At 36.7% G+C, this 15,039-nt stretch overlaps 1 protein-coding gene across 1 annotated transcript; it reads right to left on the bottom strand.

Annotated features, from left to right (window-relative positions):
- Positions 1–1,022: 1,022 nt before the first annotated feature.
- LOC140856356 (uncharacterized) lies at positions 1,023–13,550 on the bottom strand. The gene is given in 7 exon segments (XM_073253465.1): positions 1,023–1,174; positions 1,177–1,299; positions 1,469–1,518; positions 1,520–1,610; positions 1,613–1,643; positions 1,737–1,804; positions 13,529–13,550. Coding segments are annotated over 7 exon segments (537 nt in total).
- Between the last annotated feature and the right edge of the window lie 1,489 nt (positions 13,551–15,039).

Here is a 15,039-nt window from a genome sequence, read left to right as displayed (position 1 = left end):
TTCAACAATTGTAATTGCTATAGGCAAAATCAATGCTAACTTCAAAAGTCGATATACCAAAGAATGAAAAAGATTTTTCTTTGTCTCTACTAGAACTTTAGAAAGCTCCCCAATCTCCTTCAAGTCTATAAATTTATCATCTGTATGCATATCATCAATGTAGCTTTCAAGTTGAATATCAAGATACATGCGTTCACAAAAAGAGAAGTTTTTAGGGTAAAAGTCAGTCAACTTCTTCAACTTTAGTATATCAAAATGACAAAATAAATTTTCTGACTTAAGCAAGCTACACAAGTAAGCAATTCAAAATTTACCTTATTAAAGCAATCATTAAGCTCTTGGAGCTGCATATCCAAAATAGTATAAAAAAATTCCATACGGTAGTGATGCAAATTGTTAATATTGGTTCAATGCCATGGGTTATCTGGATTAATAAACTCTTCATCCATACTCAACATTTCAATATTGTGCTCATCACAAAAAGAAGAGATCTTACCCAGGAGAGTGTCCCATCCATCATCTCTAACATTCTGCAATTCCACTTAGCAACGCTCGCTAGTGCAATAGCATTTAATATATCCAGATCTTTACTTTACAAAATCAAGGCAACTAATTTGTTATCCCCAAAATAGTAACATCAATTGTAAATTAAAGGCAAAATCAAATGATCGCAAATATCTTAAAAAATCACATGCTTGAGCTTTCTTCCTTGAATCTGTAGCTTCGTTCTTAACAACTTCAAGCACTTCAATTATATGAGAGAACAATTCAACCAAACTCATAAGTGACTTGAAATGAGAACTCCAACGTGTGTCTCTTGCCCTCCTAAGGCTCATCTCATGATTTAATTCCTTTCCCAATTTGAATAACACCATCACTTCCCCTTGTTCAACTTTGTTCAATTACAACTTTCGAAGCAAGTCTTTACATTTACAGGAGCCTCTAGCAACATTTAACATGGTGGAGATCATACTAAAAAAATCAGCAATATTAAGATGCTTTTTAACAACAGCCACAAGAGCTCATTGAAGTTGATGTGCAGAACAATGAACATAATAAGCTGAGCTGTTTTCATCCAAAATCAAAATTTTCTGGCCATTAAATTCGCCTTGCATGTTGTTAGCCCCATCATAGCCTTGACCCCTAATGCTCATTAAGCTCAATCTATACTCAAAAATAAAGAATCAATTACAGATTTAAGAGATCAAGCAGAAGTTTCAGTCATATGAACAACACCAATGAATCTCTCATTCACTAATCCCAATTTATTGACAAATCAAAAAACCACGGCCATTTGTTCTTTGTCGGACACATCAATAGATTCATCCACTAGTAATCCAAATACATCATCCCTAATTTCTTTAATGATAGCATTTACCACTTCTTGTGCAAAGAATGAACAATGTCTTTTTGTATTTCTAGAGCTTTCATTTGATTATTTCTGGAGCATTTCGAAGCACAACTTTACGTACAGCTTCATTTTGCCCAGCTGTATACTCTATCATTTCAAAAAAAAATTCTTATTCAAGATTCATCTGACTCATCATGACCACGAAAAAGTAATCCTAACCATAACAATAATCTAGAAACATCAACTGAGGCATTTAGACAATTCGATACTCATTTTTTGCAAGATTAAAATGCTTATGAAGAGCAACTTGAATGGACTACTTTTTCCTCATCAAATTTTTGCATCTTTTAAGTGTTTGATTATGAAAACTATTAACTCCACTAACATGATCACCTAGTCTCTCTGTTTTGTTCCAACAATTAAACTCATTTGACACAAATGTATCATTCCCACCTTGATTCACAAATTGGTCTTTGAACAAATAGCAACACAAACAATATGCTCTATCCTCTTTTATGCTATACTCTAACCACTTTCCATATTTATCAAACCAGTCTGGATTAAAATGGCGTGATCTTGTTCCAATTAATCTAAAAGAAAATTCATGGCTCTTAGGTTGGCAAGGACCTTTGAGCCAATAAAATCATCTTATTTCATCTCTTTGATTGGGGTGATAATCCAAAATTTTATTTTTTTCACCAGGATAAGAAGGAAGGGTGTTCAAATCAACTAGTTTTGGCATTAAAGGAGTGTTAGTTGATGCATCACTATTTGCTTGGGCTGCCGCTTTCACTTTCACTTTCTCCTTCTGGTGTCGGAGGGAGTTTTTTTTCAAAAAATTCTCCATAATTTTATTGAAAAAAATCATAAAATGATAAATTCTTTAATCACTAATAAGCTTTTCTATACATGATCATTAATTAGTTTAAGGCAAATACAATTAAATCAATAAAAGCTTACTATTTGACAAAGACATTATATGGGACGGCTGGAGAAGAGAAGAAGACAATATGCGAATCGTGGAGCAGTGGGTGCCCGACATCGGGCGGAGTCGTGGAGAAGAAGGTTAGAAGGAGGAGGGTTTTAGACTTTCAGGACGGGGCTGTGGCCGGCAGAGCCATAGAGCAGTGGGCGACGGAGGAGTCACGGACGCGAAGCAGTGGCCAATGGGCACTAGCGCAGTCGCGGAGAAGTGGGCTCAGGCTTGGGGCCACCGGCGGCAGAGTCGTGGAGGCGAGCAATAAGCACCGGGCGCGGGCGGACAGACGAAGTCATGGTCTCATGGAGAAGAACGCCTAACATGGGGCACTGGGGCTGGGCCGGCGGATCACAAAGCAGTGGGCTCGGAGGCCCGGAGGAGTCGTGGAGTCACGGAGAAGGGAGCTAGTGGACGGGCAGAGTCACGGAGTCGGCAAGTCACGGAGAAGAACCAATGGACTTTCACTGCAACACCATCGGGGGCTGCTACATGGGGCTGGGGCCGACAGATCAACGAGCAGTGGGCGTCGGAGGGCGGAGGCCCGGAGGAATTGCAGAGACGAAGTCGCAGAGAAAGGTGCCATGGAGTCGAGGAGTGCAGAAAACAGGAGAAAAACATACAGGGGTTTTCACGCTAGGTGCTGGGGCAGTAAAAAAAGTTTAATGGAAATATAGGCTTAAGGCTTGGGCCGTCTGGGACCATGGGCCCCCAATGCCAATACATTGGATCCACCCCTTTTAGTGAATATTAAATTTGATAAATTATGTATTAATTTATCTATAAATATATTTTAGATCATTACTATATGTGTATCAAAAAATTTTCAATATGTATCAATAAGCCATCTAGTGTATATCATTTACTGATATGCTGTATATTTATCAATGCTATATTTTGAAAATTGTGTATTACTTTATCTAAAGATATGTATTGGAATGTTGGATGAATATTTTGTTAGATGTGTATCAATTAGTTGTGTACTCTGTATTGATAAAACTAAATTCGATAACTATGTATCAATTTAGCTTTTGATGTATATTAAATCATGACTGAGTATATATCAAAAAATCTTACAGTATGTATCACCTAATTATATATTTAGTGTATATCATATGGTCATATAGTATGCATTATTGTATGCTGAAAACGAGAAAAAAAAAGAATATTTTAATCATTAAATTAATAACTCTATTAGTAGAAAAAAATTTTGACTTTTAGACTCATACTTTAAGATTAATATAAAAGGACACATGGCATATTGTAAATCCGTCTCATATGACTTTTTATAGTGCCTGCCCCATATGATTTTTAGCTTGTATAGAATGAGGATTGATGATGGTTATCAAGAAACATGAAAGTGTCCATGATAATTACCAAGAAAGATGGAAGTAGTTTTTTATTGCTTGATGAGCAATAACCGCTCGCATGTTATACACGTCTTAGAGATTAATTGCGTAGGACATGAGTGCATTGGTCGAGCTATATCCACCATCCACTGGCGGAGCTTTACGGTCTTTATGGTGCCTTTAATGAAGGCCATGTGACGAGCTTCTATTGATCGGCTTGATTAGATTAGCAATGACCGGAACTGGGGAGCACCATCCACTAAAGTTAATTTACTGGTTTTTTGGTAAGGGATTTATATCAAAACCTTGGGGACTCGTCTTTTGGTCTAACTGGATCGTTCTTCAATGAAATCTAACACGACCGGTCATGTCAGCCAAACGGATCAGATTTCAAGAGATGAACCCGTTTGGGTTATGCTGATGTCAGGTGGCCAATTCAGACCATCACACTCGTTTGTTGACCTTCAGGACAATGTAAAGCTTTATTTTTAATGCCATGTGATGCATTTGAAAGAACAAGTAGAGTGGAGAAAAAAAAAGGGGGTCATGCGAGGAGGGTTTAATTATTCTATGTCATTTTTATGATATCAGATATGTTTTAACTCCTAGATGCACGCAAACTAGTCATGGGGTAAATCTGATACATTGGTCAAAAGGTTAATCTTTTTCTATCAAAAAAAAAAAAAAAAAAAAAAGTTAATCATCCATGAAACAAAATATTTTTGTATATATAAAGATAAATTAGATTACTACAGTGAAAATGGTCATTAACGATGCTATTAAGGTTATTTTACGATGCTAATAAGCGTCGTCATTAAGCTTTACGACGCTTCAAAAAGCGTCGCCAAAACGTCGCTATGTAAGAGTGGAGATGAAAAGCGCCGACGCTTTTTAAAAGCGTCATTATTTTTTAACGACGCTTTAAAACGTCGTAAAATTAAATTATAACGGCGCTTATAAGCTCGTTAAACTTGTTTTAACGATGCTTATAAGCGTCGTTAAACATATTTCTAACAACGCTTTAAAGCGTCGCAAAATTCAATTTTAACGGTGCTTTTTAGCGTCGTTAATGACTCCGCGTCCTCCACTCTACCAAGATGCTTTTCGAAGCGTCGGCTTTTTTGTCTTTAACGACGCTTATAAGCGTCGTTAAAATTATTTTAACGATGCTTATAAGCGTCGTTAAAATTTTAAGAGAAAAAAAAATACAGATTTTATATACAAAAAAAAAGAATACATACATTCCTGCACAAATTATATCAATTATTCTAACATAAACCTGTACAATCACCACATTCACACCTGTACAATCACCACCATTCACACCAAAAGCAAACTTAAATAGCAAATTTAACCAAACCAAAAGATATTATTTTATATAAATAAAAATAAATACTAATCGTCATTACAATCAAGAGTAATATAAATAAATATAAGAATATAATAAAAATAAAATAATGTCAATCCGCAGGCGGATGGTCGTCGTTGTCTCCACGTGACGTGCCGCTGTCTCGACGGGTGCTAATGTGCTAGGAGCCTACAAGAAACATATCAAAAGCATGATTTGCATATCTATAAATAAAAATATATAAATCATTAAATTAATACAAAAATATATATTTAATAATATATGTTTACCTGAGATGGACCATACATCTCTAATAAAGATGTAAGGTGATCAATCTGTCCCCTCATGGCCTGCATCTCGGCACGGCTCTGTCGCATCTCCTCCATCTCAGCGGCACGACTCTGTCTAATCTCCTGTATCTCCGCCTCGAGTCTGCGAATGCGTGAATCCTGAGCATCTGATGCAGCATGCTGCGTATATCTACTAACCTCAGATAACTGAGTGGGGGTGACTCCTACTCCATAACCCCTCACTCGGTCGTAGCGCTCTGTCCCATCAACTCTGTGAACACCTCGGCCTCGATACGGCTCTGCTGCGTAGATGCTGCGGACTCGTCGTCACGCTCCGCAATGAGAGATGTAGCCCTCTCCTGTATTTTTTTTGAAAAAAGAGTTATACATTAATAGCTAACAAAATTAAATTTAAATCATTGCAAAAAATAGAATATTAATAATACCATACATATAAATCTCTCGACTCATCTCAAACAAAAGTACCATCCTGATGAGTATGAGTCATCCGATAAAACTCCACTTGTCCGATTCCTCCATGCTCATCCACCTACACAAATAATTTCAATTTTAAGCAAACAGTTATAATAATTTAAAAAAATATATGAGTATCATGATACAGACATGGTCCACGATAAATAATGATATTAGTTATATAAATATTTCAACATAAAAATTAAAAGTTAATTATGAAAGTTTAAGGAAATACAAACTCCTGTCGGAGTCGTGCATAACTCTTCGACCCCGATGTATGAGGAACAGACTGAGCTGCTCGTGCAGCTCTACCAATAGCAGAATAAGTCTGTAAAATAAAGTAAAGAACTTGTTATATATATAATATATAATAAAAATAATATTTTTATAAAATATTTAGAAAAAAAATAATAAGCAGATAATATACCTGTGTCCTCTCGGAGAACCAATAATGAACCAACTCCATCCACTGATGAGGGGGTACATCAGGAGGATAATTCCTAACAACCTCCTCCTCTGTCATACTCTGTCTCATATAGTCCTTCTTCAATTGTACTCTATATTCTTTCCATTTGCGGTTGAGAGACTTCATTACAAAATCATGAGTGGATGGAGGAGAACAAACTTGCTCTATAAAAAAAAAAGTTAAATAAAATAAATTATATAAATGATTAACAATTAATATACAGTATGAACATCAATTCATTACCTCTATAACTCGGAGGAGCTCAACTTTGTACGTTGGAAGCATGTCATTCCATTTTGCATAGCCCAATGGACATAGCTGAGGCATCCGAGCAACAGTCCCCAAAAATAAGTCAATAAGCAGGCAGCTTTCTTAATTGGCGACCTAGCTAATTGCACTCCACAACAATCCTCTCGCCCTCACGCATCTGCCACACATCTCGTACTACTGTGGATCCGCGTCTGGGGCGTAATCTCCCGGATCCGTCTGCAAAAAATACATAAAAGTAACTATATCATAAATATACATAAAATAAATAAAAAAAATTACATGAAAGATAATATATACCTGCACGTGTATCTCATCATCTGGCTGATGAACAGGAGGATCGTGCTGTGCTGATGATGAAGGACAGGGCTCAGAATGCTGTGCAGCTGAACTGGCTCAGGCTGCTGTGCTGAAGAAGACGTACTGGCTCTGTCTGTGAAAACTGGAACTGCACACCAGCATATCGTCCCCTGCGACGCATGATGTCACCTAGCATTTATATAAATAAAAGGTAGAATCAGTTAATATATGGAGTAAAATAATACAATAATTAATGCAAAATATATACATCATAAATAATTATTACCAGTAACAATCAAGCAGTAGTGTTTCTTCAAATTCTGTTCTAACCAACGTCGTCGTAGCATTTAAATCATCAGCTGGCACAAAATTGTAGGGCATACATTGTGTATAAGTGTCATCGTCATCATCCTCCACTTGGTTTCCATATCATATAAGTCTCTAGGTTTTGTTTTGATGACAGTAAACCAATCTTTATCTTTTGTGTCTTGTACATAAAATACTTGACGAGCTTGAGATGAAAAAATGAATGGGTCATCCTTCAATAACACACCAGTGTGTATCAACCTTGAAAAATTTACAAGTGTAAATCCATTTGCATCTTGTTTCAAACCCCTTGGTGAGTTTATGTCTATCCAATCACATCTAAACAGTACTACTTTAAATTTTTCATAATAATCCAACTCATAGATATCTTTAAGTGCACCATAATAGGATTTTCCATCCGCTTCCGCCATAACACCGTATTCTGTTTTTTCTAAATTTCTCCCATTCTCTAGTATGAAATTTAAAGCCATTAATTATGAAACCGTTATGTCTATTCACAATCTTGTTAGGTCCTCGAGCAAGAGCTATTAGTTCATCTGAATTATTTGTCTCCATCATCTTTGATACCTAAAAAAAATGATATGACGAAGTCTGTTGAGTTATCTGATATTAAATATGTATCAAAAATTAATATATCCCATAATTAAATATAAATCACACCTGATTCGAAAGCCACATAAGGAATAACTCGACCAACCATCGCTGTTCAATCTTGCATTAGGAGAATGTTATGATTGGCTCGTCTCTGATAAATTAAAAATTCACTGCATAAAATATAAATATATCATTTAGAATATTATATCTAATATAAAATTTAAATTTTGATGTCATTCTTAAATATACTAACTGCGATGGTCAGATATTATGTCACTATGAAGTAACACATAACGATGTACTTGTGCTAAGGATTTTTGATCAAGTACAATACTTTCAGCTCTTCCAAGAATTTTCCAGCAGTTAAGAACTTATACAGTTCTGCATTCTCCACAAAGTCATTATGCCGTTGAGGTCGACTAAAAATAGTCTCTACACCTTGAAGATATCTTGAACAAAATATCAAACATTCATCGCAATATATGCTTCAGCAATCGAGCCTTCGGGATAGGCTCTTATTCGCACATAATCTTTAAGACGCACAAGATCCTTCAAGAATTAAATATTTATTAAAATATCAGTATGCTGTTGTTTCTAATAAAATTATCAAAAGATTTAAGGTTTGCAATAATACCTCTCAATAGGATACATCCATCTATAATGTACCGGTCCACCAACTTTAACTTCTGAAGCTAGGTGAATGAGCAGATGTACCATAATAGTGAAAAATCCAGAGAAAAATTTTTCCATCTGGCAAAGTGTAATTGCAATATCGGATTCTAACTGATCAAGTTTCGAGGATCAATAACTTTGGAACATAATGCCTTAAAGAATGACGATAATCGAAATACAATTGTAACAACTTTTTCGGCAATGACGATCTTAAAGCTATTGAAAAAATATCTTGCATCAATATGTGACCATCATGACTTTTAAGATTTGAAAGTTTTCGATCCTTTAGATGCACACATCGTGAAATATTTGATGCATATCCATCGGGTACTTTGATACTTTTCAAAACTCCCAAAAAATTATCCTTTTCTCGAGTAGACATTGTGTAACATGCAGGAGGCACATAAATTCTATCATTAGCAAGCATTTTAGGATGAAGTTCTGTCGGATACCATTTCTTTTAAATCAAGACGTGCCTTCATGTTATCTTTGCTCTTTCCATCAAGGTTTAAAAATGTTCCAAGTAAATTATCGTAAACATTCTTCTCTATATGCATGACATCAAGATTGTCGAATAAGATTATGTTTCCAATAAGGTAAGTCAAAAAAGATACTTCATTTTTTTCATAAATGTTTACTTGGCTGTTGTGTAGATGCTATCTATGTGTCTTCCTCATTTTCATCCTCAAAATAATTGTCTGGATCTTGAAACACCTCTGCATCTATAGTACTGATACTGACTTCCTCTGGTAACCCTTCGTGCACTGAGCTTTCAACATCATCCCTTCCTCTTTTTTTAGAGGACTTTGAGTGCTTACCATAGCTGTAATTGATGCCATCCATTTGTCTATGAACATCAGTTTCAGAAGGTGGAATAGGGGCACATCCCAATTCTATAGTACCATCAAACAAATCTTTCTGAAATCGAAACGGATGATTTGCTTCCAACCATCGACGATGTCCCATGTAACAAAATTTACCTCCATGTTTTAACCAAATTGAATGTGTTGAATCTCCACAACAAGGACATGCGACCCGTCCCTTTGTACTCTAGCCAGATAAATTGACATATGCTGGAAAAACTATTAATAGTCCATAACAAAGCTGCCCGTAGTTTAAATGTTTGGCCGTTGGAAGCATCAAATGCATCAACACCCTCCACAACTGTTTCAATTCCTCTATTAAAGGCTGTAGAAAAATATCAATATCATTGCTGGACCCTTATCTCCTGGAATAACCATTGACAAGATAAGTGATGATTGTTTCATGCACATCCACGGTGGCAAATTGTAAGGTATCAAAACGACTGGCCAAGTGCTGTAGGTAGAACTCAGGGTCCGAAATGGATTGAAGCCATCAGAAGCTAAGCCAAACCTAACACTGCGAACATCAGAGGCAAAATCAGGATGCCTATCATCAAATGCTTTCCATTGAAGACTATCTGCTGGATGTCTCAACATTCCATCCTTTGTACGTCCTTCATGATGCCATCTCATTGATGAAGCTATTTTTGATGATGCATAAATCCTTTTCAATCTAGGTATAAGAGGAAAGTAATGCAATACCTTGGCCGGTTTCTTTTTACTCCGCGTTGCATCCAATTCATTCAGTACATCGTCTCGATCTTCTTTTTGTGTTATCCATCTTGAAGATCCACATACATTGCATGACTCTTGATTAGCTTTTCACCCCGATATAACATACAATCTTTCGGACAACTATGAATCTTTTCGTATCCAAGATCCAATTTCTTTACTACTTTCTTGGCTTCATAATACGATGGTGGTAAACGAGTGCTTTCTGGAAATGCATCCTTTAATAACTTGAGCAGCATGGTAAAACTCTTTCCAGACCATCCATTCAAATATTTTATATGAAATAAATGTACAAGAAAAGAAATCTTAAAAATTTCGTACAACCGGATATAATTCTTCGTCTGCATCTTTCATTAAGGTGTGATAACGAGCTGTCTCATCATTAGATGTATGTATGGGCTCCTCAACATGCATACGTTCCGTATGCGTACATCCATCAAACATCCCAACTGTTTCTTGTATATACTGGATTTTTCTAAATTTTGAACATCAAATCCAAAAGCATCTGTGATCAAACCCCTTATATCATCATCTCTTGCAGAATTGTCTTGTAGGCTAGTGGATCCAAAATGAGTCAGGGGTTGGTTACATGATGATGGCAACATAGATTCTCCATGAAAAATCCAGTCGATATAACCTCTTAAAAAACCATTCCATACCAAATTTCTTCAACATTTTGTGGATCTAAAGAAGAACTATTTATAATTTTCGACATGGACATAAAATCTTTCCATTCAAACTACTTTTCTCCATACCAAATTTAATGAAGTCATGAACTCCATCTAAATATTCTTTACTATTTCTTGGTTTATTTATCCAACTTTTGTCCATTGTAGGATAAAAATGACCGAACTTGCAATTTATCTAAAAATAAAATAAATTATACAATCTATATTAATGCAATGAGTAAAAAATATCAGTCATTTCATAAAATCCAAAAAAATAACAACTAGATAAAGTTTACATAGTAAATGCTTGCTATCATCAACTAATAGGTAAAGAAGGTCCTATCCCATTCAGAAAATGCATTTCTATAGGTCAATTACAGAAATCAAATGATATGCAACAAGAGCCAAAAAAAATTTCGGCAGTATTTTCCTTAGTTCTTCCGTATAGGAAGAACAAAAGAAAAATACCATCCGAAATTTTTTTCGAACCCTCAGCATACCATTTGATTATGGTAATGACCTATAGAATTACTCACATTTTCAAACTGTCCATACTGGACAATCAATTGATCAATGTACATAATTCTTTTATCCGTACAAAAATAAATAAATGTACGGATACAATAGAATATGTACATTAATCAAAAGACGGGTCTATGTTTCTATGCAATGCAATTTTTTTTAAAATTAATTCATAATTAACTTGATTTAATACCTGATATTAACTTGGAGAGTAGTGGACAAAGAAACTTGGCCCAGCTTAATCCAGATGCTTAGTCTTCATCAGTCACGAAGATAAGGATAACGTAGGCCACACGATATCAGGGTCCAGCCACATAACGAGCGCCACATGTCAGATAAGCAATCAATCAGGATTCATGAAACTATGAAATTATCCATTCATCAACCATGTATCACAACCTTAATTAATTGTACTATATATTTTCGGGTGAACCTCATAGAGAGATACTAAGAGGGTGTGGTTGTAAATTGATCTAGCTCTATATCATTTATTTTATGCTATACATGTTTACCATATTTGATAATTTAGGAGAGGTGTGGATGAAGATGATCATGACTTATACGTTCGCTCCACAAGTACATATGAACCAACCATCATTCGATATTAGATTTTTTATTTATTTTATTATCTTTAAAAAATCTCAATATTATTCTAGTTATGTGCTATCATGTGCTGATTTTCTGTTCTTTTTCACCCCTCTTTTTAGATCATGAAAAACTTATTACACCAACCAGATAGTGACCTACTCAGTGTTTTATGTAGTTAAGCCAATTTTTATAATTAATTTTTCAAATCATGTCATTTTATCCTCTATCTGGCCAAATAAAATCGAAATCTAATTAGCATATATTTAATTGGTGCTAGTTTTCTATATGTATATGATTAATTCTATCATCAAGAGCTATAATATATTAGCTTTGCTGGTTGGCACCACTCCTGTGTATAATATTTCTTTTATTTTTATATTTTTGGTAAGAGCTAGGTTGAAGTTCAAGTCCTGATGGTGGTGGCATATCTTCAAAAACTGATTCCTCCTTTGAACAATCTACTATTTTCACTAAATTATAAATATTTTATCGCTGCACAAAAATGATCATTACCACCGTCAACATGATCAGAAATAACAAATAATGACGACATCATATACAGCTAATTTATCAAAAATAAAATACAGTTAATTACATATAACACTATTTCTAAAAGTCAGAATAATAACTCAAAATAATATTGAATTTGATAGAGAATGATGATGTATCTAGAATTCAATCAAACATATGAAACGAATATTTTATACCGTCAACATACAGGAGACACCATAAAGCATGAAGAAAGTTGTTTTCTTTTTGCCCAAAAAGAAGGCCTTTCTACTTGAGGTTAAAGGCCTTGGAGAAAGACTTTGGGAAAACCATTTGAGATTAAATCTAAGCTGGAAATCATTTCATATGGACAACACCTAGTCAGCTGCAACAAAGTCCACGTTGGGAACTTTTAAAACCCACAAGAAAAGATGGAAAACTGACACCCCAAAAAATGAAAAAATAATTCATAACAGTAGAAATTATTAGATGGATATCCCCAGTGGACCGATTCAAAGCCTGGGGCAAATGTATGGTGGATAACAGGATGAATTGTCATCCTTGTTTTAATCTTAAAGAGTATACACACAAGAAGTAATATTATGGTGAGTGACAATTAGATTGGTCCATCGGACCTGATCATTCTAATAATTCCTCCAAATACGTATAATATCGAAATCAAAATCAGCCATTTACATTTCCAAACCTAGAAAGTTCATGTTCCAAACCCTCTACACCAGCTGATCTCCAGCAAGTATATAATAACCCAAGAATCGAGAATATGGAAAGATCAGAAGCATTCCATGAATTCAACCCAAATCATCAGTCCAATAGGGGCAGTTGAAGTAAGCAAGCTCATGCGCATACAAGTCGACGATAACATTAGGTCTCTATCCCTGTAGCTTACAGGCTCCAGGGTGATCCATGCTAAATCTACCAGCTCTACGACAATCAAAGCTGCTAACAATTTCAAGCTTGCATCCCAAAAATCCAACAAAAACCGCTATTATATAATTAAGCTATTGTGCTGAGCTACTCACACAGAATGCATCAATTGCTCGTCCATTCTCTCTTGCATGGCCTAGTGCACATATGCAGAGGAAAGAAAGTGTGCAAGCAAAAATGCAACACCATGGATTTGGTATCATATTCAGATTCATGTGAACAGAACACCATCCAAATGTACAAAATGCAACATCATGTTAAGCATGGACATACCCCAAAAAATAAATAAATAAATAAAAACACCAACCATAAACAGAACCAAATGCCATCTCTCAGGTTTTCTCCTTCCCCTAAGATCTCTTCTACGATGATTAAACTCTCAAGGGACCAACTCAAACCACCACAACTCCCACCAACCGGAAACAAAGAAACCCCTCCGCTCCACTCTCTCTTAGGTGTTCGCCTTCCCCTCAACGAAACCTAAGAAACCCCTCACACAAACCCCAACCGAAACCTAAGAACTCCCCTCTCCCTCTCTCAGGTGTTCTCCTTCCCATCAGATCTCTGAAAAGAAGAATGAATGAAAAGAAAAACAAGTGAAATGGGGAAAACATTTTACCTTTCAAAATTTCTGTGGAGCGGCCGAGCAGGCTTTGTTTCCCTTCGATTTTCCTCTAGTTTTTAGATTCTTCAGGAGTCGGATGGGAGGCTTGGGGTGGCCGAATGGCGAAGTGGGATGATGGGAAGCTTGGAGCAGCCGAACAGGGAAGGAGGAGGAGGAGGGCCGGTCGGGTGGCTGCTTCCAGGAGGGCGGACGGCTATGGCTTGGACCGCGCGGGCGCGGCGTCGACGGACGCAGCAGCAGAGGGGAGCGGCGGACGGAGGTGAGGTGTGGACGGCGGTGCGCGTGGACGGCGGGTGCGGTGCCGGCGGCGGAGATGGGCCGGGGTCGGCGGAGGAATGGGTGGAAATTAAAGGGGCGGCGGTAGATAGATTAGGGCACGGGAGGAGGGGGTATTAAACAATCTACCGACGTTTTTTAGCGTCGTTAAAAAGCATCGGTATTTTTTTTATTTAACGACGCTTTTGCTAAATGCGTCGGCGTTGACCGTGCTCAAATGTTACGACGTTTTTAAGCGTCGTTAAAAAACGACGCTTTTTAAAAGCGTCGGCAGGTCAGCGCAACCTGCGATGCTTTCCAAAAACGTCGGCAAAAAAAAATCGATAATTTAATATTTTTTGTAGTGGATGTTCCCTGCAGAATTAGCAAGAAGAAAAGTAGCATCCTCTTTGTTTATCGGGAAAGAAGCATCCTCCTTCCAATTGGATATCGAATGGTGCTTTATTCTTTCAAACACATTGGATCAGCGGCGAACTCAAGCTGATCCTCTCTCAGAGAGAGAGAGAGAGAGAGAGTTGTCACCATCACGGAACCAAATGCTGACCTTCGGCTCGAAATTAGAACTTTCGTCGGAGGATTTCCAGGCCTTTGTGTCAACCGTGAGAGACGATGCAAGAAATTAAGCAACTCTTTCCAGTTTTAGACAGCGTTGACACCCTCCAAAAGGAGCAAGATTTGAAAGACAACCATGGCCCCCGAAGGAATGCCTGATATTACCGGGTTTAAGAGAGTTTGGTGTTGTTGGAATGATTGCTTCTACGTTAGAGAATGCTTTGAAGTTATATACCGTGTCGGCTGTTTTGACTTACTCAAGAAATAGTTCTTTGAACAAGTCTAGGTCCAAAAGTTCCCACGGCGAGCAACCGGGCATGAAACCAACACGTTAATACGTACAATGTTTGAGGCTTTGTTTCACC

This window comes from Elaeis guineensis, chromosome 3 (assembly GCF_000442705.2).
Source record: "Elaeis guineensis isolate ETL-2024a chromosome 3, EG11, whole genome shotgun sequence".
Taxonomy (NCBI): domain Eukaryota; kingdom Viridiplantae; phylum Streptophyta; class Magnoliopsida; order Arecales; family Arecaceae; genus Elaeis; species Elaeis guineensis.
The sequence above is the reverse complement of the archived record's forward strand: the minus strand, read 5'-3'. Positions and strand labels throughout refer to the sequence as shown.